This window comes from Corvus moneduloides, chromosome 4, assembly GCF_009650955.1.
Source record: "Corvus moneduloides isolate bCorMon1 chromosome 4, bCorMon1.pri, whole genome shotgun sequence".
In the NCBI taxonomy this organism is placed as follows: Eukaryota; Metazoa; Chordata; class Aves; order Passeriformes; family Corvidae; genus Corvus; species Corvus moneduloides.
The window spans coordinates 23,099,112-23,124,941 of NC_045479.1; the positions used below are offsets into that span (position 1 = coordinate 23,099,112).

Genomic DNA, 25,830 nt, shown 5'->3' on the forward strand with positions numbered 1-25,830 from the left:
TAATCCCACAGTAACAAGAAATGCAGAACAGTGAGAGTGACTGGAATCAGCCATCAATCCAGATCCCATATGAAGTCCCTATCCAGCAGCCAGACTTAAGGTCAAGCTAGGAAGTCAATCCTGTGGATCACAATCAGCAGTGTGCATTACCAGGCACCACCAAAAGCAGCTTCTGAGTGAAGGAAGGGAGACCCTCAGCCAGGCTGGTTCCAGCTTAGACAGTCTTGAGCATGGGCAGCCAAACCCCTTTTGGGGGAAGGCATGAAAGAGGTTGTGCTCAGGCACGAGACACCCACCAACCCAAAATAGTTATTGTGAGTGCATCTTCCTCTGAGGAAAGCAAGAGAATAAAGCAGAAGTGTTTGATATTAGAGAATTTATTCGTGTCACTTAATGAATTACAGGAGTATGCCAGCACAATGTAATATTGATTTAGAAACAGAATATATGTGGGAAGGTTTCAGAAACCACACACTTGGGCTGTGTAGCAGCATCCTATTCAGATAGTCATGCCTTTTTCCCTTCTGCTTAAGCAGGAGCAAAGAAATGGTTCTGAACAAAGAAATGGATCTGAAGGTCCCACAAAGGTCTAAAACACCCTGACTGCCAGAACTTCATGATACCCTGTGTGTGTCACATCCATGGATATGATCAAGAGAACTACAACTTCAAATTTGACCCGACAGTGCAGGCAGAGATAAACATCTCCTTGTTTCAGAATGATAAAGGTGAACCACTAAGTCTTGTCTCTAGTCTTAAGTATTTAAAACATTCTCACACTATAGTATTTAATATCTAATGCTAAAATTCCTTACTAGCCATAGGGTAAGAGCAGGTTCAACATGGGTATCACCCATTGTGATGGGGGGGATAAAGCATTTTCACCCATTTAGCTCCTAGGTCTGTGTACACCTTCCAAACATCTATGGAAATTGTAGGGAGTTACCGCAGCTGCAGACCTTGACCTCCCTGGATGGAAGTCTGAGGATAGAAAACTGCTTCCTTTCTTCTTCTGCATTTCCTTCGGAAATAGGTTTCAATAAAAGGCAGTGGAAACCTTGCTGGCTGAATTCCTCCCACCTTGCCTGAACACAACTTCCCTCTCATGAAAACACACATATTCCCTTACCTCCTCATCCTTTAGAAATGACATACTTTCTGCTCCTTGAAGCAAAGCCTGACTTTGAAAGTGGAATGTAAACAAAAAAGAGCTGCATTGGTCCCAGCCAGTGTGTGGCTGATCAGAAATAGCTCCAAATAGTCCATAATGCCTCAAATTTATGTCATGTCTTCAAAGACAGAGTGGGAAGGTGACCAGAACATCCTCTTTGGGAAAATATCCTATGTTGCAAAGCAGTTGGGGAAGCTGATACAAATTAAACTGACTCCTGGGTCTTGTGATAATTATCTGGCTCTTAGGAGCCAGGGTCAGGTCTTTTTAATTTGTACTTTCGTAAGTCATGTGAAGGAAAGATGGGTTTGTTTGTTGCTTCTCAGAAATTATTGTCTTCTCCCTTTGTCTAGTTTCACACTCAGTGCTTGTAAGAGACAAGGGCCCTTTATTTTCCAAAACTAACTGCAAAATATCCCTGAAAACTCGTGAGCTTCATAAATGCTGATGCTAGCAGTCACAGTAATTAGTGCCAAATAAATCAGGGCCAAGATGTAGTATCACACACTGCCTTGCAACTGCTTGCACTGCTTTGTTGTCAGCACTCCCGCTGCCATGGTTTTGCGTGTGCCAACCAGTGCTCTCCAAGATAACAACCTGGCACCTTTTGGGAGATAGCACAGGATAGAAATCATTCCCACTGGGCAACATGGACCCAGCTGTATCAGGTTAGGCTGCATCCAGTGTCCTTCAGCAGCATTCCAGCAGACTTTGCACCCAGGCTGTGCAAAGCACATCCTTTTTCACTCGGAGTACAGCTGTAACACAGTGTGTTGTGCACTTTGAAGTGAATGAAAGAGACATAGAACTTTAGCTGCATTTTAGACGACAGAGGCTCTGTGGGAGACCAAGGAGAGCAAGTCTGTGGATGCAGCCAGTCTGTGCCAATTTACCAGACAGCCAGAGAATGGTCTCTGCTCCTGTTTTATTTACAGGAAAAACACGGATTTTTCTCAAAAGCTGAATTTTGCTTTCATATCTTGGAACTGGAACACTTGTGGTTGGCAGTTTCCATGTCACTCTTCCTGTGACATAGAAAAGTCTGAGGCTGGCAACTTCTGAGGAAGGTACAAGAGATGTGGCCAGAGGTTCCTTCTGGCTTCCTGGAAGACAGTGTACTCCGTCAGGTCATCTCCTGTCTGTGTACAGTTGGCCCCTTAGAAAGCTGCCAGCTAGAGAGCTGTTAATAGCAGCCAAGTCCTGTGCTTTTTTTCATCCAGCAGTGGCAAGGAAGACAATGCATGGGTGTTCAGAACCCTAAAGAAAGCTGTTGGAAAAAGAAAGTATAGCCAGCCTTGAGATTCAGAAAAGCCTGCTGGAGTTGCAGGGCTCTTAGATAACCAAATCAAAAATTCGAAAAATAACACCATTATTATCCCATTTTCTTTCCACAAATGCTACCTCTCCTCTCCAACTTCTAGTCCAACATGGTGAAAGATCTCAAATAATCCCATCCTTTTCTTAGTTATATTAATGTATTTGGTAAAAGGGACAGGCCATAATTCCTAGGCACCTGCATTTAGATAGGCTTGTTTCTCATTCCCCTGATAGGTGTGATTGGCAGGGGAAGAAGTCAGATTTAGCTAGAGCTTCTTTCTAAAAATAGCTAATCAATTTCAGTTCAAGGCTCTCGGGTTATAGGAAAAGAAAATGGTTTCACTTGGGGACATAATGAGCTTGGATAATCAGTTTTTCTGCTCAGAAGCAATGAATCCAAGGGTTTAAAAGAAAAGGAATATTATTAAGAGGGGGAAAATGGCAAGTCAGCATAAAAATTGGTAGGCCTGTTCACTAAAATCAGCAATAGAACCTTCTTGTATATTCTTCAATGCAGCCCTCATCCCTGTTTTGTCCAAAGCTGAGAGAGCCTGTTCTCCATCTGTAAGGAGTTGTTGTTCTTAAACCTCTTGTACTGTTTCCAAGTGCAGTGATCCCACCCCTGACACTGGGTCACTGCTCTTCCAGCTTCAGTCCATGAAGCCTTGGCTCTGTCAGAGAGGAGTCTGCAGCAAGGAAAACACAAAGAGAACCCTGAGGAACACACCATTTCAGTTTTGGTTTTGTTTTATACTTTTCTTGCTCCTTGGCTCCTTGACCACTATCAAGTGGAACACCACAGGTAATTCCTAACCCTCAAATCACCATTCTGTCTTGATGAATAAGAGATTTTACTACCTTCAAATGTAAGACACAATTGTATTTTAAACCCAGTGCCTGAGAGTGAAATCCACTGAAGTCAATTCACCTGCTCCCTTTTTGTTGTGATCTCTCATCACTTCACGCAGTGCTAGATTTTTCTTTTATCCCATTATAGGCAGGATCAGCAGTAAGTACTCCATTCTTCTAGGAATACAGGGCTTACCTCAGGATAGATGTAGCTCTGAACTTAAATTTTACTTCCGTGCAAGCTTTACAGCACAAAGGATTGAATCGAATAGTCAGCTGAAGACTCTAATAAGAGTTTTTGCAGTGTCTGTCTTCTGTTCTTACAGTTGTTACCATCTCTTTATATGAGCCATTCAAAGTCATTCACAGTGGAAATACGAAAGGTTGGAATCATTCAGGATAGCATGAGATAGGAAGAGGTCAGAGGGTTAAATGAAAAGAAAAATGAAGTATTGTTTGGAGAGTAGTAAATCTTTATTAAAGGTGATATCCTGCAAAATGACCTGTGCCTCAACTGCAGAGATGCATAAACCTGAACTGGGAAGTAGCCATTACTGCTAGAGAAAGTTGTGAGGAGAGTGCTGCAGAAGCTGGGATGCAAGTGGTTTCTTCTACTTCAAATCCTTGTGGTCTGATTATACTTCAAGTGGATTGACTGTTTAGAGGTGACCCAAACAGTTCTTAAACAGCAGTTTCAGTGAATGGTTTAGCTAAACCAGAGAAGAACCCACTTCTTTTTCCCAGTTTCTGACCTGTCAGATAACAACAATGGCTCAGAGCTGCCACCCAATGATCAGACCTTGTAAAATCACTTAAATACGGGCTACCTGTGTTGCAAAGCACCGAGTCCTGTGAGAGAATACAGTGGAGGCAAAAGAATTTCTTGCTGTGTAAAATAAGGCAGTGAAAGGCCATTTCCACCTCCACTCTCTTTCTACTCCTCTTTCCCAATATCTGCACATCCCATCACTCGTTGCCTTGTCTGCAACAAGGATCTTTGCTTAGAAATTTTAATTGGTTAACCTGTTAACTTTTGCTTTGTTGTTTTTTGTTGTGTGTGTTTTTTTTTTTTCCCCTTCTGTACTGATTTTCTGCTGGTTTATCAATTTGACTCAGTTCAGAGCTTGGACAGGGAAGTGCTAACACTAGCACAAAACAGGCAAGAAGGAATGAACTGTTGAGGGCCAAAGAATGGATAGAAGGGAGATTTCAGCTGCAGCGAGCATGAGTACTTATTTTAGCTCTGTTCTTGTCTAACTGCATATGACATGATACCTGGAGATTGCAAAGCTGGCTTTCCATACGCATGTTTGGATATCCAAAGCACTCTACAACACAGAGTGCCACACAGGAAAATGCTCCTTGCCAAGGTTGTGGCTAAATTAGTCTGTTCAGCACTCAAAGACTTCAGGTATTGATTGTTCCCAGCGGCTGTGCTGCCTCACTGAAAGCTATAATCTCAGTTATCTCTGCAGCTTTCATGTGTCACCTGTCTGAAAGTGTTTATCCCTGGCTGAGCTGTACCACTTGGCAAAGCAAAGAAGAGAGGAGGATCGACACATGTATGTTCATTTGTCATCAAACAGCTGTCACCCATTTGAGTGCACTATACAACACCAAGTATTTTATACTATTTAAGTGCTTATAAAATATTTTTATTTGTAAAAGGTGTACACAGTGACTTCACTGCAAGAGGCAAGCACCCCATTTTGTGCACAGTGGTGCACCAACAAGACCTTCTAGTCCATTTCTTTTCTAATCTACTCTCTTTACGAGCCCTTCATGAATAGCAAAAGGGCATTTGTTTCCAGCTGAACCATAATCCTGCAGTCTGCCTGCTTGTCCTAGTGTCTATTTCTAATGGCTAATAGGCATTTTTAATGTCTAGTAGAAACAGATCTGTAAATCTATGTGTGGATCCGTCCCACACTATGTGTTGTCTATTAGCTGACTGTGCCCTGAACTGTGTGCTTCCAGTATGCCAAACAACACCAGAAGACGTCTGTTCAGCTCCATGTTTTCTGGATTAGGACCTGCTGTGTTCTCAGAAGAGAGTCCTCATTATGTACCTGGAGTTATATTGGCCATCAGTGCTGGATGTAACACAGAGAACCGTCTGTTCCTACAGAGCTGTGCTGTTCAGGAGAGGCGAGAGTGGTGTGTGCTCAGACAGCAGCCACTCAGTACTGATGTACCAAGCAAATCCACAGGGAGGTTTCTACAAGCTGCAGTTTGGCTGGTCTCCTTAATTTGAAAGACTTGGACATCTGCCTGGAAATATCCTAAGTCCAAATGGTTAATTATTGGTGGTGGAAAATGATTATCACTTGATTATCATATTAGCTAAATTTTAACCTCCTTCGCTACTTGAACAGAGTCAGCATAGTGTTATCTAATAACCAGCCAATGGTGAAGTAACAATCCTAATTCTGTCCCAAAACAGTTCATATCATGGAGCAAAGCATCAATCTTCTAAAATGGTGAGAGCTTAGGACCAGACAGGGAAGATCAGGGCATCACTATTCCCAGAAACGTACTTTGCGATTGCTGCACCAAATTGCTACACTTTGGAGCTGGAAGGCAGAGTCCTGCAATAAAGACCATTAAATTGGTGAGAAAAACACATCAGGAAGCACTAAAGACTCTGCATATCCTGCATCTTTCAAGGCTTGGGTGGTCCTTACTTACTGTCCAGATACACTCTCGAACTTTACGTTGTACAGACTGGATGCTGGATTCCCGTGCTTCTCTCTGAGAGTCACTTACCTCTGAGTCAGGGAAAGGGCTGTCAGGGGCAAGTAGGGCTTGTTGTGAGAGCTTCAGTAAGGGTACATGAACATTGTGGGGTGATTTGTGCGTTGGAGGAGTCCTGAGGCTTCTTGCAGCTTTCCTGTTGCCTTTAGGTGGAATAGGCTGTTTGTTTGTTTGTTTGTTTGTTTGTTTTTCCCTGGCTTGGCCTGCAAATAGTATGAGCTTTCATGAACAGCCAGATGCCTCCTCAGGTGAATTTCCATTTGCTTTCGCACCTTTCTGCTGCTGGGACAACCCTGGTTGGTTTCCACTGCATCCTCTGCACTCTCTGGAGCACTGGGGCAGCTGTCAGTGTCATGAATCTTCTGGCAAACATGAGTTTCTTCACACACACACACCCCCCTCTTCCACCACTGCCCTCTTACACCATGCACAGGTCCTGCTCCAACTTAAATGCTGAGCAGATGAATTTCTGTGTGGGCTCCTCTCACCACCAATCCTTCTGCAAGGGTGTGTACCTCACACCCTATTCCTTCCCACTGTACTAGTGACCAACAAAGTGATTTTTTTTTGGTACTCATATTCAGACTTGCAGTGCTCTTCCCAGAGATGCTTTAATAGAGAGGAGAGAAAGCACCAGGAACAAATCTGCTGTTGCCAGCTAGCAGATGATGGGTTCAGGTTTCACAGGCAGGCTTATTAGTCGGCAGAGGAAAAAGACTCGTTGCTGAATGCACTCAAATCTCCAACCTTCATCTTCTAGGGCTTTTTTTTTTTACCCCCATATTTCTCCTTCATTGCTTTCTGCACGTTAACAGCTAGGAAATACTTCTCAAACCATCTCCCTGTAAAGAAGGCAAATCATAGATCAGCTACAGCTCCCTCCTAGTGCTATTATACCCCAAGGACTATTCTAGCTGTAGAGCTTCTCTCTTGTTAAAATGCCCGTTTCTAGTCCCCTTGTGCTTTTGCCCAAATTCATCCTTTGTCCTTGGCAGAAGCAGCACCCATCTCAGGAATTCTGCAATATACTTTTCCTGGCAGAAGTCATACCTAGCTCATTAATTGTCCTTCCATGCCAATGCCTGGGATCTATGGTTGCCTTCTGAAATACATCAGGGGTGTAGGAATCTTTCATCAAGCTTCGGCTCTTCAGTGGGCCACCTGCAAGGAACAGCAAATAAGGAACTGTATGTAGAAATCACCCTACTGCAGTCCTGGAAATGAACAGGGGAGCAACACCAGCAGTCGCAAGGGCTCAAGAAAAGGTGTGTGTTGACTGCAGTACCTTTGATCAGGTTTGAGGCTGGGTGCTGAAAAATAGCTTCATCATCACCCAGGAGGTTGCTTGTGTTTGCCAATTTGTCTGCTTTTCATCTTCAAGTATGAGATGCACACAGAGAGTGCTGTAAGGTATCATCTTTATTTGTATCCCAGTGCCCTTTCATCAGTCAAGTGTCCACTTACCTCCTATTGAATCTCCTCGTCCATGTGCAGCTAGTAACAGCATAACTCCACAAAACCCCCACCATCTTACCACTCCAGGCCTTCCTGATCTCCTTTTCTGCCACAATACTTAACAAAGAGTTCCCAACTGACTTCTCTTTTTATCCCCTCTTGACTTCTAGCCACAAGGGGGCTTTACTTTAATCTCTAATTCTTTCCTCTTCACCTTCCTTTTAATCACACCTTTGTCTTGACAATAATGATTTTGAGCTCCCTGAGGAAAGATGTCCTTCCCTTCTGTGTGACCACACAAACCCAGGACAATGCAGTCCTCCATACCCAGCAAGGTCTTGTCATGGAACATACTGTATAAGGAAAAGGAATCTGCCTTATGCTGGTACATGAGAAACTAGAACCAGAGACAATCATTTCAGAGTTTCTTGGATGAATGCTCAGTTTCCAATATTTTCTTAGATGGAGGGATCTTGGGGAACCTTGGAAACAGAGGTTTGGGAAACTTATTTCAGAGCCCCGCATGTCTAAAGGCCTGGAAGAGAAATTATGTTGGCACCGGAACTGGAGGTAACTAGCAACTGAACATGACAGGGAACATGCAAATGGTGTCCATCTGGACAGCTCTGGACAAGAGGACAGAGGCTATGAATCATGTTCACTTTTCACACCTTGGGAAAAAAAAATAAAGAAAAGAAAGGGACAGATGACATAAATGGCAGTGTCTAGATTCCAGTTCCTCAGGTACCACAGCCTGGAAAAGCAGTGACTTTGGATAGAAGGAATAAGAGGGGAAAGTGAGTACTACCTGTAGTCAGATCTCTACCCACAGCAATGTGGCTGCCCTGAGCCCTGGCAAAGCATAGATGGAACCAGCTTTGAAGGTCAGGGATGGGCGGTGTGTCTCCTCACCTTGGCAGAGATTTACATTCAAGTTGTAACTCAGCTGTTGGTAATCTGAAAGAGATGCCCAGGCCAAGGAGTTTTCTGTCATTTCAGTAGCGTTGCTGGGTCCTTTCTGTTCTGTTTCTAATGCTGCATTGCCCTGAGCTTGACATTTCTGAAAACACAAACAACAGGGAAACTCTGTCAGTCCACATTCCCGAAGTGCAGCAAACTCCTGGCATTTCCACCCCTGCACAGCTCTTTGAGCTATGACTAATCCCTGGGACCTGAGTCTGTCCTTGAGTCTCCCTCAGTGGCTTCTGTAGGCATTGTACTTGTACGGGACAACTAGGATGAGAAGTGTCTTTCCTGCAGAGGGAATGTCTGTGTAACCCTCTGTCATGTCCTGCTTATTGTGTGTGTTCCTCATCCCAGGGGGACTTGACAGGTTTAGCCCATGTGAAGGCTGTGACAAGTTAAAACTGAAGCCACAGCCCATGGTGGTGAATATGGTAATTGTGAGCCTGCTGGCACTAGCAGCAGGACAAATGGGATCCGGATTAGGTAGGAATGTACATGTGGATTCATCAGATTAGCTCAGGACATGACACAGGTCTTACTTTCTGCTCTTGAGGCAGTTATGGGAATGAAGGCACCAGCCCATGGGGTAGGAGCCTAGTGCTCCACGAGGGCTGACTTGAACTAGCAGCAGCTTGGGTCTTACACTGACAGGTCTTTGCAGCACCATGTCCCAAGTATTGGGATCCTGAAGATGAAGTTTCTGTATCAGTCAGACTCCAGGAGTCAGTGCTGCATGCTCTGCAGATCCTCTCCCACAAAAAGAACAGGGCCACAAGAGATGAGGAGAGGAAGACAGTCCTGACTCAGAGAGAATGATCTGCTTCTTTTCTCTATTGCTCTTCTTTCTTTTTAAAGAAGAGTCATACACTTACACATGATCAAAGTGGAGGAATCTGCTGCTAAATAAACTCCTGTGCTAACTCCCACCTCCTACTTAAAACAAAAACATGTCTGTTTTGTTATTATTCCTATATTCAGTGGGAAGAACTTTCCAGTCTGCTGATGTAGAAATTCCTCCTCTCCCATTTTTTCCAACAAAACAGAATTTCTGTGTAATGAGGCAATGTGCTCATTTCCCAAACCCCATTCATCAATAACTTCCATTTCCCCAGTTCCTCTTGGACAAAATGACACCAAAGCAACTGTTCCTACTTTCTAGTTTGTAGCTATATATGATGTTGCTGTCACTGTTATTATATAAACATTGCAACTGCATGTGATTGTTATTGTTCATTTTCCTTCTACCCCTGAAGGTCCAAAGTCAAAGCACTGCTCAGAGTATCCTACATCTTGAGGCCAAGAAGGACTTTAAGGCCATTTTACCATCCTCCTGGATAACAGAAACCACAGAAGTATGTCTACTTATTGCTTTGCTAAGCCAATTCTGTGAGGGACAATAGGCAACCAATCAGAAAAGATATATCTTGATCAAAGAGCTGAAAAGGATTAAACCTGATCTTTCTTTCTGGATGAAATGTTTAGCATAGCCTAACATTCTGACTTTCCTGACATGCAGCCTTTGAGGAAACAGAGAGCTGTTTTTCCCAGGCAGAAAACATCCTTAGACAGGTGTGGGAACTGGCCATTCTCACCAGCCACCCGACGTGGCCACGAGTGGTCTCACAGGCCTTCCGCATTTGACTAAATCTCCAAACTATGAGGAGGTTTCAGCGACTTTCCAAACCTGAGGAGCCCCATGGATGTGAAAATAACATTTCTCTCTTCCTTCTCTCTTCCTCTTTATTTTTTATTAAAAAAAAAATCCAAAGATCCATGATTTACCAAGAGGCAAAGCCTCTTCCATAACTACCTCTCTCACCTGGTCCATGATCCCTGGTGTGGTGACTGGTGGTTCGTACAAGCAGGCAGGTCCTGCTGAAGTCCAGGTATGGAGGTGGGATGAAGGCTGAAGAGTAGAGATGGTTGCTAGGGAACAATGCTCCCCCCCTCTATGAGCTGTGGGCTCCAGCTCCATGGGAAATGGAACTCACTGGGTGTGGTGAAGGGTTATCCTCGCTTGTATTGAAAAAATACACAAGGAGCAGAATAGAAGGCTCGTGTCTCATGAAATACCTGTGCCCAAAAGTTCTCACCACACATACAGGATTTCTTGGTGACTTTCCTAACACAGTCATGATAATCAACAAGACTGTATTTCAGCAGAACTGCATCTTTTAGCATCTCCAAATGCTTCACATGAGCTCTCTGACCTCAGCCTTCTTGTTGGGTCCTTGTTGCTGCCTACCTGGAACACCAGTAGAGGGCAATAAGTGTGCCATACCAGTTGATACCATACATTTCTTTTTGATGTCCCTTACCTGAGCCCCAAGGAGGCAATATGCCACCCTGTGGGTTGGGTCCAGTTGCCATACAGAAGGTATCCCCATTTTCCACATTACAAATGGGAAGATGGTGGGCTGGTGAGAAGTCTTACACAGAGTCAATGACAGAACTACAGCTTGGCCCTCCCATGGCCAGTACCCAGCGCTGTATTGTAGCACTGGACTTTTCATTCATTCTGCTCCTGATCTCTCACCAGGCCACTGGAATTTCTGCAGGTCTTCAGGCATAGAGTGTAACTCTCTTTCATGTTGCAGAGCTCCTTTTCCCACCCAACACAAGTAGGTCGCAGGTAACAGAGGAGAATTAGAAATACTCACAGATGCAGCATCTAAGATTTTATTAATTGTCAAAAATCAAAAGTTCAATAGAAATCTAATGATAATTCTTATAAAAGTTGGCAAAATCCAAATCAACCGATTTTTCCTTTACTTCCACCTCCACCCTTTTGCTTTACCCTGGGCTGGAGACAGCTACTAGACCGCACTGCCCCAGACACAGCTCTCCCTCTAGGCCTTGCTGCGCTTCGACTCGGAGACCTTGTAGTGTGGTGGGGCTCGGTGGAACCACTCGGACCAGGAGCCATCGTACACGGCCACGTCGCGCTTGCCACACAGGAAGGCTGCCAAGGCGATCTGACACGCCGTGACACCCTTGCGGCACGTGGCCGTCAGTGGCTTCGAGAGATCCACTTTCTTCTCACGGAATATTTCCTGGATCTCCTCAATACTCTTCTCATGCCCGGTTTCTGATAGGAATGAGTGGAAGGGTATGTTCACAGCACCAGGGATGTGGCCAGATTCCAACCCTGCAAGAGTGAACCAGAAAAGGAAACATGAGCAAGGACACATTAACGTAGGTGATGAAAGACACCCACAAGAGACATTAAGAGACATCACTGCAGATAGTCTCACTCCCTCCAAAAGACTCATTTGTTCCACTTGATGACGAAGATGCAAAGTGGTATTGGACTAAAAAGAAGAGGACAAATTATTATTCAGCTTCGATGAAGTCAAAACTTCCAGAATATTTAGCAAACTATTTCCTCACTGAAAGCAATGAGATGCAGAAATCTGAAGAAGCTCTAGACATGACAGGAATCAAAGAACTTCCACAGAAAAGGCTCTAACAAAGGCATTAAGGGCACATGTGATAAGAGGAATAAAGCAATGCATTTCCAACCTTCCCCAGGCATGCCAGCAGTGTGTAGTGACACAGTGTTCAGAAGCAGGAAGTGTGGCCTGCATGTGGAATTTGTGAAAGTGGTTATCCGTTCACAGTTTATTCCTGCATCACCCCAAAATCATATTTCAGAAAAGTAAATAAGAGAAATCATAAAGCAACCTTAAAGTCAGCCACATCACTGCTGAGGCAGCTATCCTGGGACAGTGGGGTCAGAGAAGTCAGAATTTAGATTTTGTATCACTTCTTATCTACTCCATGCATGAAATCAGCACAGGTTCTCTTTTTCTGCTGGTGTATCTGACCATTTCAGGCAAGTTCAAAGCTGCATGTCAAAACAAGGTCTTTAGAGAGTAGCAGATACAAAAATACGATGGACAAGGTTGGCATCACGCCCTTCAAATTCAGACTCTTAAGGCTTAATAATGGAAGCTTTTCCAATGATTTTGAGAGGCTTTGGATCAAGCCTCATTGGAGCCAAAAACATTATCTATTACACTGAAAATGCATTTCAGGGAATGGTTCCTTGCTAGGTTTGAACTTCTAATGAGACACGTTTGAAAAAATCACATGAATAGTAACCTGTTTCACTGGCAGCTTTCCACTTGCTCAAATTATTAGGGTAACTGGTCTCAGGATATAGGAGAGATTGAGGCAGTTTAATCATTTGACTTTGTTACAGTCAAATGACTGAACTATACCTAGTCAGGGACTGACATCACACATCATAATGACACTGCAGTTTCATCACTATGCAGCGTGGTAACATGACATGGTGAGATGTAAGGAGAAAACAGCTTTGGCATGGAACTGAAGGGAATTTTTGCTCTGCTGGATAGAGACAGAGCCTAAAGACAATCAAAGCTGCCCTGAGTCAGCTTCACAAGTTCTCTTCCTGTTCCAGATGGACCCTCTTTGTCTCTTGATTCATCCTTCCCGAGTGCACAGTTGTCTAGGAGTCACCTCATGCATCCTTCAGAAATGTTTAGCATTACTGAGAGAAGCTGGGAGAAAAACTGCTGACTTCTGCAGGGACTAACACTTGAAAAGAAAAAAAGAAAGAGGCAGTGTTTTGGACTGATGCTTTCACCACATTTTTGCAGTTCCAGAAAACAACAGTTCATCACTTCAGTACAGAGAACTGCAAAACTCACTCATCAATAGAGTGTCTGTATGACAGAGAGGAAACAAAAAATGAAGCAAAAACTGAGAAAACCTTGTGTATAGTTCTCAGACTGCAAAGCTGCTTACTGGAGCCTCTTACACGCCTGCGTTAGGCTACCACTTTCCCACAGAGTAAATGATCCTGACCCTGCCATTCAGCAAAGGATTTCTGCAAGGCTCTGCTGCAGTACTGGTGATCACCCCAACACAGACAAGTCGGTGAGCCATCCTAGGGCACTGGGAAGTGTACTGAGACCAGGAAGTCCTGGAGGATGAACTAGAAGGGAACTCTTGCTCAAAGAAGCTTGCTGGGCAATCAATATTGCTTCTCTAGACTGTTCATGCATCTTAAAATAGGTTTGTACCCCTCTCTTATTGGAGACTGACAATTCACCAGCCTTAAACAACTCTTCAGGTAGGAGCTGAGCAGATCTGAAAAAACCACTCTCATTCTAGAGCAGTTTTGACTTTGATCTGTAGGGAGACTTTCTTGCTCCAGAGATTCAAAAGTCTGTTGGAGTCAGAGACCAGTGTTTGCACTCTGTGGGTGCAAAAGATGGGGAATTCTGTAGAAACTGCATTTATTCACATATGTGGGTGTTCAGCTGAGAGAAGGAGCTGAAACTGCACAACCACAATTCCTTGGACTGCCTAAGAAGTGCTCTCGAGTGGCTAAGGAAGCTTTACCATCTCTCTCTGCTGGGTCAAGAGCAGAGAAACAAAGGACTGGAAGGCAAGGCTGGATGCAGCTGGGATCTGAACAGGGGAGAGGATACATCTGCTCCTGCCCCATGTGAAACAGAGGATACTCCACACCAGATTCATGCAGTCACCACTAAAACTCCAGGAAGGAACCCTAGGACTACAGAGCCTGGGCCCCAGCTACTACAGTAATCATTTTATAAGCTGCCTTTCAAAAAAGCATCCACCTCAGAAACAGTTTGGATTCTCATCATGAAACTTCCCACTGAGGCACCTCCTGGCTCATGTGAGGAGGAATACTCATTTCCAGTGTTGAGATCATCACAGTCAGTCCGTACACCGTTTGACCTTGAGCTAACACTGCCCTTTGGCTGAAACAGTTTTTCTGCCCTTCTGCTATTGCTCCAACAGACTGATGGCAAGCACTCCCAACAACCTCGCGTCCTTAGCCTAAATCCAGTAAGAGCCCATTAGATACACTTTTCTCTGTCTTGGCCACCCTAGACACAGCTCTAGGTGTCCAGCAGGCTTCTGGATAAGGAAGTGGTATTTCCTAACACCACAGTTGGTAGACAGGAGTTGCCAAGGCTGTTTCCAAGTCTAAATCACATGTGATGTTCCTGCACTCAACTAATTGATCCAAGTCTTACCTTCCTCTACTGCTTCCAAATGTGGGTCATCCGCTTGTAAGAGAAACTCAAGCAGTTCAGTGTTTTGGGCTACTAAGCACTCATTTTGCTCTCTGTAGTGTTATACTTCCTGTCACTCCTATATCTGCAGGTGGCACCTCACATAATTCTCCCCATGCGATCACTTAGACCTTCCCATGGCTGTGTCAGCAGCACATTTCAGTAACAACTCCCTATTTTCAATGCCTCAATGATTCAGAAAAACACGACACAAAGCACAGAAGCATAATGATGGGACCATGCTGGCAACTTCCAGCCCCATAGATCTTTCAGTACTTGCTATTCTTATCTCACTTATCTGCTTTTAAGTCAATTTTTTTTTGTAATCTCACAGTATTTGTGCTATTTGCCCTCTCCTCATATTGAGATAATAAATGCCCCTCTAATGTTATGTCCAAAGCACTGATGAAGTCCAAATAGCACAACTTTACCTTGTAGGTGCTTCCAATGGCTAGAAGAAAAGATCAGACATAACTTCCAGACACGTATGTTCCCATTTTTCTTATCTGGCCAACCAATTCTGTTGGCAAGGAAATAAAGCCCTTGGCTGCAGTGCAAGTCTACCAACATATTTTACTCAATTTTGTCTTCATTTAAAATAATTTTTCTTGAAGGGTTTTTTGAAAGCCTCCCAGTCTATCCATGTTAGAAGACCAGCAATTGCCGAGGTTGTAGTGCCTATTTTAAATATGAACGTTGCAAGTGTTTCTGTCCCACAGAACCCTGCTTTGATTAAATTTATCAAATTCTTGCCTCATGAAGTTAAAATGTCACATGACTGATTTTTGACACATATTTGGGGTAGAGATCATTTGCCTCACTGATTTGAGAATGGGGATATCTTTTGGTTAGCTCTCTCCCTGCTCTGCAGACTCATTCTTAGGAGAGAAGAAAACATGGCAGCACAGATTCAAGGATCAGTATAATTCTGAGACCACACACAAATAATCTTCCACCTGGAACCCCTGCTAACCGCACAGCAACCTTATTTATTCTTTCTCTCTTTGTTCTCTTTTGTTCACTCTGTTCCAGAAGTTTTTGTTATTTGTTTTAACTCCTTTTGCCAAGTCTCACTCAGCTTGGTGTCTGGCAATTCTTCCTCACAATTTATAACCTGTAATATGTTATCTTCTTCACTACTTAATCCCCTTTTCCACATCTGTTAGATTCTCTGCTTACATATTGTTTTTATTGTTGGCTATTTGTCTAAGACCACAGCCCCTCCTCTGCAGCCTTCCCTTTGCGACGAAAGCTCCAGATGAAATTCCTTATTGTCAAAAAGATAAAAGATTTGCTCTGCCCATATTTAACTCCCTATGGCTTTGGAGTGCGCTGGCTGCAGATAGCTCTTTTCCAAATGCCTCCTCTGTTGCCTCCTTGTTTATCTCTCTCTTCCATTCAAATGGTATGTCTTAGAAGGGACAATTACTGATCTTGTCCAACCTACAGTGAACACATTGTAAGGAACACTTTAGGCTTGGTCCTAGCCAGGTCCCTGAAAGTCCTCGTAGGTTCCTGTGGGTTGAAACAGACTTCGATGAAGTTTCTCACTCTCCATTGCTGTGCCCCGAGTATTACTACATGGTCAAAGCAAAGCCAGTCCAGACCCAGTTGCAGAATCCTCTCGAAGGAGAGAGAGAGGAAAAACATTTCATTCTTATTCCCACTGAATATTCAAGATGAGCAAAAGGTTTATGTTTGGGGCAGGCAGGATGGAGAGCTGGGAAAATGGGCAAAATATGGAGTTCTGTGTGCCAGAGGAAGACAAGGACTACTTCAGGGCTGAGAATGAGAAGAAAAATACCTGTAAGTTCAAGAAATGATTTTGGGTTTGCTCTCTTTTTTAGATGATGGAGTTCTTGCCTGGCAACTTTCTCCTCTGAATTCAGAAATTCACAACTTTTCTGTATGCACTTGGTTAGCTACAATTCTTGTTCATCAGTTTTCAGTGCCCAGCACTCAGAGGGTCAGTACTGGCAACCATCATGTAATTATTTTTATTATCAGCCCTGGACTGCTAGTTCCTGCAGAAACACAGCACTGTGCAGGGGCCCCTCAAAGTACTCGGTGCATAGGTCAGGGCTGCACATCTGTCAGGCTTATGCTGCACACTCTGCATGAACATCCAAGATTTTCACCCAAAGCAATACCTGCATTTAAAACCTACAAGACCTGGCTCATAGAAATGCCTGGTTTTTTCCACTCTGGCAACTTTGGTGAACCTCTTCCAGCAAATAAAAAATAGTCCTGTATTATGGCTTATCTTAACCAGTGCAGAGGTCTAAATCCCAGCAAGGATAAAAATAAACCAGGGACAATTAATTCTTACCACAAAGAACTGAAAAACTAAAGAGGCGAAAGAGTCAGCTGCAATTAGCCTCTTCTAGAGATGGAGTTCACAGAACAGGAGAGATTAATTGACTTAATTAGGAAGTCAAGAACTGAAGCAATAATTAAACTGAAATCACCTGAGAAGGCAGCAAGTTCCTTAACCTGAAGACCATTAGTCTTCTCTAAATTGCATCCTCCCTGATTGGATGACCCCTGCCATTAATCAGCATTGATTTCAAATTGTTCTTTTAGGTGTAAGCACTGTCTTTTACCCACTGCTGGCTGATGTGCTGCTACTAGGTAGCTTGGTTCAGAAAGCTGTCAAGCTCCTGTGGAATGAGCAGCTGCAGCTGGAGTGCTTATCCTGCTGGATCTGCTGTGGGAAGCAAAACTGGACCACCACAAATAAGCTGTTCCATGCTGACTCATTTCAAAGGAAAAATCTGTTTCGAAGATGCTGTTGGGGCTGCAGTATTTGTCACCTGATGACAACCCTCACCTTGGGAAAGAATGCAAAATCCACCAGCTCCCAGCATGGAGCATTTTAGTTACATCTTGAGGTTAAAATTCAACCTTCGATGGGCCGTGGTAGAAGAAACAGAATGAGCAATAAGTCTAGCTTTCCCTTTCCCTTCCACAGTCTTCTCCATCACTCCCATTACCTTTCTCACCTTCCACATTGTCTTTACACAGCTCAAATGTGTTGCGGGGGCTCACTGTAGACACCTGGGCCACCCACGTGTACAGAGTCATTTACAGCCAAATGCTTCTGAAGTTTGGATGCAGGAATGTACTTCAGGACATGGTGTCACACTAACTAGCTGTACAGCAGCAGACACATATGTGAACAGCCAGGACAGAATGGCAACAACCTGCGGGGCATTGGGGCAGCACTGCCTGGGAGCCACAGCCCGCTGCACGTTCCAGCAGTGTGGGCTCTGCTCAGACCTAACAGCTGCTGCTGAGCTGTCCTGTGCTTTCTTCTAGGAACTCTTTCTTTTCCAACCATTTCTCCGATTCCCTCGTCAAGGAACACACTCAGTGCAGGCAGCTCGGTGTGCAGCTGCAGTGTCAGCCGCAGGTTGAGCTCTGGGTGGTGAGAGCCCCAGGCAAGAGGCCAGGAACTGGCGCCGACCTTTTGCACAACAGAGGGCACAGGACCTGTGGCACAGCCAGGTGACCGGACACTGAGACACAGCAGGAGCCAGGACTCAGCTGGAAGAGCCAGGACTTCGTCACACACAGACTGGGAGGGTATAAAAGTTCAGTGTTTCCTTTGTTCAGGTCCCTCCTCGGAGACACCAGCTCAAGCTGTTACTGTGTTACTGTGCTGTTAATAAATTGCTTGAAGGAACCAGACTTTTGAGGCTCTGCTAAGGGAAGTCCAGGCTCAAGACGGTAAGAAAACCTGGTCTGTGTGTGTGTGCAGGGTGCGTAGGGAGCCAAGAGGGACACCCACCAGTTCAGTGGAGCTGCCTGCTGAGAAGGGCTCTGGTCCCAGCAGTTAAAAGTTTCTGGTGGTGGAATTGTGATCGCCAGAGTGCTTCCTAAATGGTCAGTCAGGAAAGTTTCCTTTACACCCTTTCAGAGGGGAGGTTATTCTGGGATATACCAAGGCTTAAATTACACAGCAAGGGCCTCCTTTAACCAACTTCCATTTCATTCCAGGCACACTGCTGTACCTGCTGTCCCCACTGCACAGGACTTCTCCCACCCCTGCTGCTTGTGTGTCCAGTGGTTAACGGAGGTAACAAAATCAGTTTTTGTTCCTGTAACTTGGGGCATCCAAAAGAGAGAGCTAACACCCGATACATTTGCCAAAGGCTTCAGGCTTTTCTTACATAAGTAAAAGAACAAAGATCAGCTCAAGCAAATTCTCTATTTGCTGGGAATCAGAGCGATAAGGAGAATGTCCCTTGGGTTACTATATTACCTAAAACCTCGGCTTTTGCTGGTGCCCTCATTATGGTGAGAGGTGCCTACATGAATACTGATAGTTTGTGTGCGTCTGCTGGTTTTTGATAGGACCCTGAACAAACCCCTGGGAGCTCTCATCTCTCATGTTTGCATTTTGATAAACTTCTGCAGGGTGCGGGATGGGAGATCCAGGAATCAAATGACTGCAGCCCTTTTCTGCTATTTCCTCCTGCAGCTTTAGAGCTAACTGCAACAAAAGCATTCAGCGATGGCACTGGGATCTGAACGTGCAACTGCGGATCCCTTAAGGTAATCAATGAGTCAGGCCGAGGCACGCCTGTGCATTAGGAAAACCTGTCTGACGGCTGCTAGGAGCTGTTACTCCCAGTGTAGTATTGACATTCATCCCATTCTGGGGCAGGTGCCAGTCCCACCTCCATTACCTTGGTCCAGCTCTGTCCCCCGAAACCGACCCTCGGGGCGGGAATCCACCACCTGGAACTTTAGGGACGACACGTTCTGTACCATCTCCTCAAAAGTCTTCACCAGGGCCTTGTTCAGCCTGGCCTTAAAGACAGCCGGGGTGGGCTGGGTGACCTCCGCCGTGACGGGGTGCCCCTCCTTCAACCAGTTCTTGAAGCCACCGTTCAGCACAGAGACCTCCTTGTGCCCAAAGGCCCGGAACATCCACCAGGCGCGGGGGGCGTAGAAGGTGCCCACCTCGTCCCCGTCGTACACCACCACGTGGGTGTCATTGCTGACCCCCAGCCCCCCCACGTAGTCAGCGAAGTGGGACTCGCTGGGCAGCATGAAGTCGTACGGGGAGGACTTGTCCCGGCACTCCTCGATGTCGAAGAACGACGCGCCGGGGATGTGCCTCTCCTTGAACTCCTGCCGGGCGTTTCGCTCCTTGGGGGGGTACCAGGAGGCGTCCAGCACCCGCAGGCCGGCGCCCACCCGCCCGGCCCGCACCGCCTCCGCCAGCCAGGCGGCCGTGACCAGCGCCCGGCTGAGACCCTGCCGCGCCATCTCGGGGGACCGGCGGGGGCGCCGCCGCTGGGATGCGCTCCCCTCACACACAGAGCCCGACACAGCCCGACACACGCGAAATGGCGGCGGGAGGCGCGGCCCGAGGGGCGGCACGGAGGCGGCCGTACGGCCGGGACCGGCCCGCTGGGAGCGCTCCCGCCCTCCGGCGGCGGTGGCTGGCGGGCATCGAGGCCCAGCGCGGAGGTACGGGGCGAAGCGGCGCGAACCGCGGCCTCGCCGGGCCGGGGGGGCTCGCAGCGGGCGGCGGCGCGGCCCCTGTAAGGCCCCGGCTGCAGGTGTGCTCCGGGACGGGCAGAGCTATGGGGCCGTGCCTCACCCCGGGGCACTTAGTTCCTGGGGCTGCCCTGCTCCCCTCTGGCCGCTGTCAGTGCTGGCTGGGGACCCTGGATGGGGCCAGAGGGGCTGCGTGGGGCTGGGCGCAGGGCAGGACTGTCGCGGCTGTCCCGCTCGGGGCAGTGTTTGAGATGAGCTCTGGGAAACTGCTTTCAGGGCTGGAGCATTTCAAGCCCCTCGTTGTAGGCTTAGCCAGCACCTCAGTGCAGACCTGGGTCCCAAAATGCATCTTTGTCCAGTCGCTTTTTTGAAAGGCCGGTCTCTAATGTGTGATTTTCTACCTTCTGCAGTCAGGTGGACTCAGGCAGAATCCAGAAATTGGCTAATCTCAGCCAGGACTCGGGAGCGATGTCGCAACAACTCCTCTACCGAGCTCTGGTGTCTGCAAAATGGCTTTCAGAAGCCATCAAGTCCCAGCAAGCTGGCCTGGCCTTGAGAATCGTGGATGCATCCTGGTATTTGCCGAAGATGAAGCGTGATCCGAAGCGGGAGTTTGAGGAGCGCCACATCCCTGGTGCAGTTTTCTTTGACATTGACCAGTGCAGTGACCGAACCTCGCCTTACGATCACATGCTGCCCAAGGCTAGTGACTTTGCTGAGTATGTGGGGAAGCTGGGTGTGGGGAATGATTCCCACGTTGTGGTGTATGATGGCAGCGACCAAGGTCTCTTCTCAGCACCCCGGGTATGGTGGATGTTCCGGGTCTTTGGACATGAAGCTGTCTCCCTTCTGGATGGTGGCCTGAAGAACTGGCAGCGAGAGGGGAATGCACTGAGCTCTGGGAAAACCCAGGTAGCTCCATCTGAGTTCCATGCCTCCTTGGACAAGTCCCTGGTGAAAACTTATGAGGATGTCTTAGATAACTTGGATTCCCATCGCTTCCAACTGGTGGATGCCCGCGCTGCAGGACGGTTCCGGGGAGTAGAGCCAGAACCCCGAGATGGTAATGTGCCTTCTGAGACATTGGCATTATAAAGAGGGGCTTAATTTAAGGTGCCCATCACTTTGACTCCTGTAATGATGGGAAATAATGGCTGTCTTTTATGGGATGGGACTTGAGGCCATGTGTCCACCTGTCCTCCTCTCCTTTTGACTAGCAAGTGCTACCCTTTGAAAATTCAGCAGTGGGGAAGCCATGCATCTTTTTTGCCTCATGAGGGGCTGGGGTGAGAAATATAGCTTTCAATACACCTCAAACATTATCACTGGTCTCTTCAAGTACTGGTGCTGCTCTTCCCCTCAGAATGGCCTGTGGAGGTGCTTCATCAGCGTGGGTTGCTCTGACGGGGAGAAAGATGTGGAGGGAACAAGGGGAAAGAATGGAACTTGACAGGGTTGTGCCTGTGTGGTAGCATGAAGGTTACACATAGAGCCCTCCTTCCTGAGCAATCAGTAATCTAGTAAAGTGTAACAGAAATAAATGTATTCGTTTTAGCAAAATACACTAAGCCAATAAATATTCCTCCCAGTGAAACAGAATAGGCTTTGCAATAGACTTGTCCCAGACAATAGAGGTTAATTCCTATCCATATTGTTTTTTCCAGGAATTGAGCCTGGTCATGTCCCTGGGTCGACGAGCATCCCCTTCACTGATTTCCTCACAGAGTCTGGCTTAGAGAAGACCCCTGAGCAGATCCGTACTCTGTTCCAGGAGAAGAAGGTGGACCTCTTAAAGCCAGTGGTAGCCACGTGTGGCTCTGGGGTCACTGCCTGCCACGTGGCTCTGGGGGCCTACCTCTGTGGCAAGCCAGATGTCGCAGTGTACGACGGGGCCTGGGTGGAGTGGTACATGCGGGCACAGCCTGAAAATATTATTTCTGAGGGAAAGGGGAAAACAGTGTAATAAGCTGCATTGTCTCCCAGCTGTGCAGGTAGTTTGCCTTGAAACAGGATTTGGAAAAGATGGGTTTAGCATTCCTGGTTAAGTGTCTTGAGATGAAGGCATTGGATAACAATTATGTGCACATGGTGCTTCAGCACTTTCTCCTTACCCTGCTGCTGCTGCTGCTGCTGCTTAGGAGGATAAAGATGACAGCAGTTCTGGGCAGCCAGCTCTAGGTAACCCTGCCTGAGCAGATAGGGTGGAACACGTCATCCCAGGGTCACTTCCAACCTCAACCATTCTGTGGTTCTGTGACCATTTCACCATATCAGATGGATGGCAGAGAGTGCTGCTGCCAGCATGGGGAATTAATTAAGCCAAGCTCCTGACTCAAAACATTCAATCATGTTCATTCATGGGATGGTCATACTTATATAACTGTGCCTCATAATCCTGCTCTCTGCCTCTGTCCCACCCATGCACTTTATGGCCATTTTGAGTGCAAAACTTTGTGGAAGGACATGGCTGTTAAAGGAGCAAATATGGTTTTAAGGTTGGCACTTAGGCCAGAGACTTGATCTGTATTTCTTCTTGTACTTGGACTCTTTAACTGCAGTATGTACTTAGCCAGCCTTGTAGCCCCATGGTCCAAAATCCCCCTTGAGAAAAAGAAGAGATTCTGGGATTTAAATAATGTAAATAAACATGTTTCAAGGTCTTTCTGCTGAATGAAACTTATGTGAGTGTTGCTTGGCTGAATCCTTTTCAGGAATTCTGTTTTTATGGAATCACTTTGTCCACAGTGAGATTCAAACGAGCTATTTCCTTCTCTCTGTGAGTAGAACCACACCTCTCAACAAGCTCTTTGGTCCAGGAAAGATAATGGCATGCCTCTCTCTTGGATCTCTGCACCACCTTCCTCCTTTTGGTCCTTGTCCATTTGCTTTTTGGCCTTAAGGTCCAAAGACTGACAGTTGTCAGTCACAGCTCTGTTCTTGAAGCACTGGATGTCAGCTCACATAGCAGAAAATGGACTGCATGGTTATTTTCATTCTTACCATGTAACCTCCTAAAAACTTAGTAGAACTGAGACCTACAGAGGAATAACCCACACTGGCACCTATTTTTCCCAAGACCTTTTTCTCTTATATCTAAAAGTTGAAAGCACACCAGGTATCCCTGATAATGTTCAAGAATTTGTTCTCTCTGGGATTTTCTTCATTACAAAAAATGCCCAAAACTAAACAAAAAAACCACAGAAACCCTCCCACAAAAGAAGCTTGCGTCTTTTCTGGCCTACTGTTAGGTTAGAAGTTAATGAGATGGTTTCTTCTCTTGGGCTTGCAGCAACAGGTACCTGTAGATATCTGTGGATGATGAGGTTGCCCTTTCTAGGGAATGCAATGGATGCTTACTGTCACAGGTTTGACTGCAAGGACTGGATTCTTCCCTGTTGCTGAGTGTTTTATTCTTTGCATTTCCTCTTGCCTCTTTTGGCTACTTCTTCTTGGCCTTGGCTTGTATGCATGCAAGCTCTATTTCTGCTCACCTCCTGGGGAGCTGGAGTTTCACTGTGCAGTTTATTTCTTCCTCTGTCCTCCCCACTCACACATACGGCCTGACAACCCAGTGACTGACAGCCTGCAATTTCCCTGCTTGCATCCAGACTGACAACCCAGCTCTTTGAGGACTTGGGGCTGGCATTGCAGCAAGTGCTGAGTATACAGGGTGCACAGGGGTCTGAAACAAGTGACCCTTTAGTACACAGAGGGGCTGATTTTGCAGTTTTGTGGCCAGACGAGTGCTCTGCCTGCTCTGTTTCTCCAGGAAATTTTAGTTATTAGGAAAATTGACATATTGCTTCAGACTTACTTTCTGTCTCTTGCATGTCCTTCCAGGATATTTGGTGATGCATCTTAAGCACTGTGTTTCTTTTTTGCCACTGACCCAGCAGTCCTTGGGGTCAGTGGGAATCTCTCTGCTTCCTCTCGAGGCTGAGATGCTTTTCTCTGTCCTGTGTGTCGCAGGGAGGTGTGTGGCACAGCCGTGGCATCCACCTGGAGATTGCAAATTAAGTGCAAATCTTCCCTCTCCCCTCGCTCTACATTTCACTCCCATGGCTCGATGACACCTAGCTGGGCCCTTCCCCCTCTCTGGTATTTATGCCAAGCTTGGCAGTACTCAAGTGCCCTTCTCAGGCTAGATTTTCTGCTACAAAATCTCAGTAATTCTTCACAGCTTTTGGCAAATCTTTTCCCAGATGCTTAGCTTTGCCTTGATTTCTCCACAGAGGAGAAACTGAGATCTTCTTTCCCACAGCAAGATACTTTGTTTTTCTGGGATATGCTCTCTTATGTCATGTATCAAAAATCTATCAAAGAGTGTCTTCTGATGTTCCCCCTCCTTGTAGTTGAGATCTGTTCTCATGATGCAGGCAAAGCACTGAGAACGTTGTGAAGACAATGTTTTCAAAGCCTGGAGACTGCAAAAACCTATTTTGAGCTATAACAGATGCTACTGGACATATGGAACAGCTGAGGGGACTTACACCAGGACTATAAATGTTCTGCAGATCTTTATGTCCCTGACTCAGTGGGTGGGTTTCCTATGGGAACTGAAAGCTGGGGAGAAGTAGATGTAATGCAAATCACTAATGTTCATTATTTTCCTGTGGAAAATTTGCCACAGGGAAATGGGAATAGCATATCTTTGGCGGAATAGGGCTCATGGTAGGCAAAAAGTTGCCTAAACAACAGCCCTGATGTAGGAGGAAGGTCACATTGACCTGTGGCTAACTTGAGACTAGAGTTTTTACAGCTCTGTATGCAAATTTGAGAATCCCAGGCCAGCACGTAAACTCTTTATTGGTTTATTGGTATATTTTACTATCTGCAATACTTTTGTCCTGAAGGAGATTGGGATTTTGTGAAAACAGTCTGCTCCAGTCAAAAGTAATCCCATGGTCCCCTGTTCTTCACTTGTCTTCTTTGCCACTTGCCTTCCTCTTCCTTCCATACTGCTCCCTAGCAGTCAGGTTGCACTATTTCATGCTTCATTTCCCAGCAAACTTTTTGTTCCCCTGCAAACTTTTCCAAATTCTAAAGCAGCTGTTCTTCTACCAGCACCACTGGCCCGAGCACTGCATGAGCCATGGTAATTGCTGTTGCCTGCAGGGACATTTCATGTTCCTCCCATCTCTCCTGGTCCCAGCTTACAACCAGGTGCTACATAACCATTCTGTCTCCTTCTCCCAGCTGTCTTCCAGCAAAGGTGCTGAGTGATGCACGTACACACACAGACTTTGCACGCTGCTTTGAATGCAGGTACATTGCTCACAGACCTCATGCAGCACAAGGAGCTGGAGAAAGATTCACTTGCCTGCATGCCATGGGGCCTTTCTCTTCCTTCTCCATGAGCCATATGCCTGGCTCAGCTGGCAGTCAAGCTGGACTCTATTACTGAACTGTGTTCACCCCCAAGTCCAGTGTAGGGAATTTTATTTCCCCGATTCACTGTCGGCTTAATGGCAAAATGTCAGAGCATCACTTGTCTTCCCCTCTCCGCTTCCTGCAGAAAAGAGAGTGGCACTGATCCTACATGGACATGCCAATTAGTTCTTCCTGGTTTCTCCTCTGGTGTCTCACACCATGTAATCCCTAATATGTGTTCCCAGCCTGTCAGAGTGGTGACACTGTCTGGGCCAACACATGGTGATCCCTGCACAACATAACAGTTCCGTAAGAGCAGCTCCACAACGCCAGAGATGCATCATATACCATGTACCAAGC

At 46.1% G+C, this 25,830-nt stretch overlaps 2 protein-coding genes across 5 annotated transcripts; one reads left to right on the forward strand and one right to left on the reverse strand.

The window, feature by feature from the left end:
• Positions 1-11,175: 11,175 nt before the first annotated feature.
• Positions 11,176-19,955, reverse strand: TST (thiosulfate sulfurtransferase). The gene is made up of 2 exons (XM_032105572.1): positions 19,281-19,955; positions 11,176-11,660 (listed from the first exon to the last, which is right to left on the reverse strand). Exons 1-2 carry the CDS (start codon positions 19,864-19,866, stop codon positions 11,362-11,364), a joined length of 885 nt encoding a protein of 294 aa, XP_031961463.1. The 5' UTR covers positions 19,867-19,955; the 3' UTR covers positions 11,176-11,361.
• On the forward strand, positions 18,120-22,780 carry MPST (mercaptopyruvate sulfurtransferase). 4 transcript variants are annotated; one of them, XM_032105563.1, is made up of 5 exons: positions 18,120-18,318; positions 18,589-18,667; positions 19,073-19,146; positions 20,511-21,163; positions 21,765-22,780. In XM_032105563.1, the coding sequence occupies exons 3-5, from the start codon at positions 19,106-19,108 to the stop codon at positions 22,061-22,063; spliced, it is 993 nt and encodes a 330-aa protein (XP_031961454.1). In that variant the 5' UTR covers positions 18,120-18,318; positions 18,589-18,667; positions 19,073-19,105; the 3' UTR covers positions 22,064-22,780. The 4 variants fall into 4 exon arrangements, with proteins under 4 accessions (XP_031961454.1, XP_031961455.1, XP_031961453.1 ...); XM_032105564.1 differs by lacking the exons at positions 18,120-18,318; positions 18,589-18,667 and having other exon boundaries at positions 19,053-19,146; XM_032105562.1 differs by lacking the exons at positions 18,120-18,318; positions 18,589-18,667; positions 19,073-19,146 and adding an exon at positions 19,968-20,070.
• Positions 22,781-25,830: the final 3,050 nt, after the last annotated feature.

Excerpts from the sequence above, each read along its gene's own strand:
- TST (XM_032105572.1), bottom strand. The coding sequence starts at position 19,866 with ATGGCGCGGCAGGGTCTCAGCCGGGCGCTGGTCACGGCCGCCTGGCTG. Across the intron at positions 11,661-19,280 it reads GGGGACAGAGCTGGACCAAG|GGTTGGAATCTGGCCACATC; the intron begins GTAATGGAGGTG and ends TCACTCTTGCAG.
- MPST (XM_032105563.1), top strand. The coding sequence starts at position 19,106 with ATGGCACTGGGATCTGAACGTGCAACTGCGGATCCCTTAAG. Across the intron at positions 19,147-20,510 it reads GCAACTGCGGATCCCTTAAG|TCAGGTGGACTCAGGCAGAA; the intron begins GTAATCAATGAG and ends TACCTTCTGCAG. Across the intron at positions 21,164-21,764 it reads AGAGCCAGAACCCCGAGATG|GAATTGAGCCTGGTCATGTC; the intron begins GTAATGTGCCTT and ends TGTTTTTTCCAG.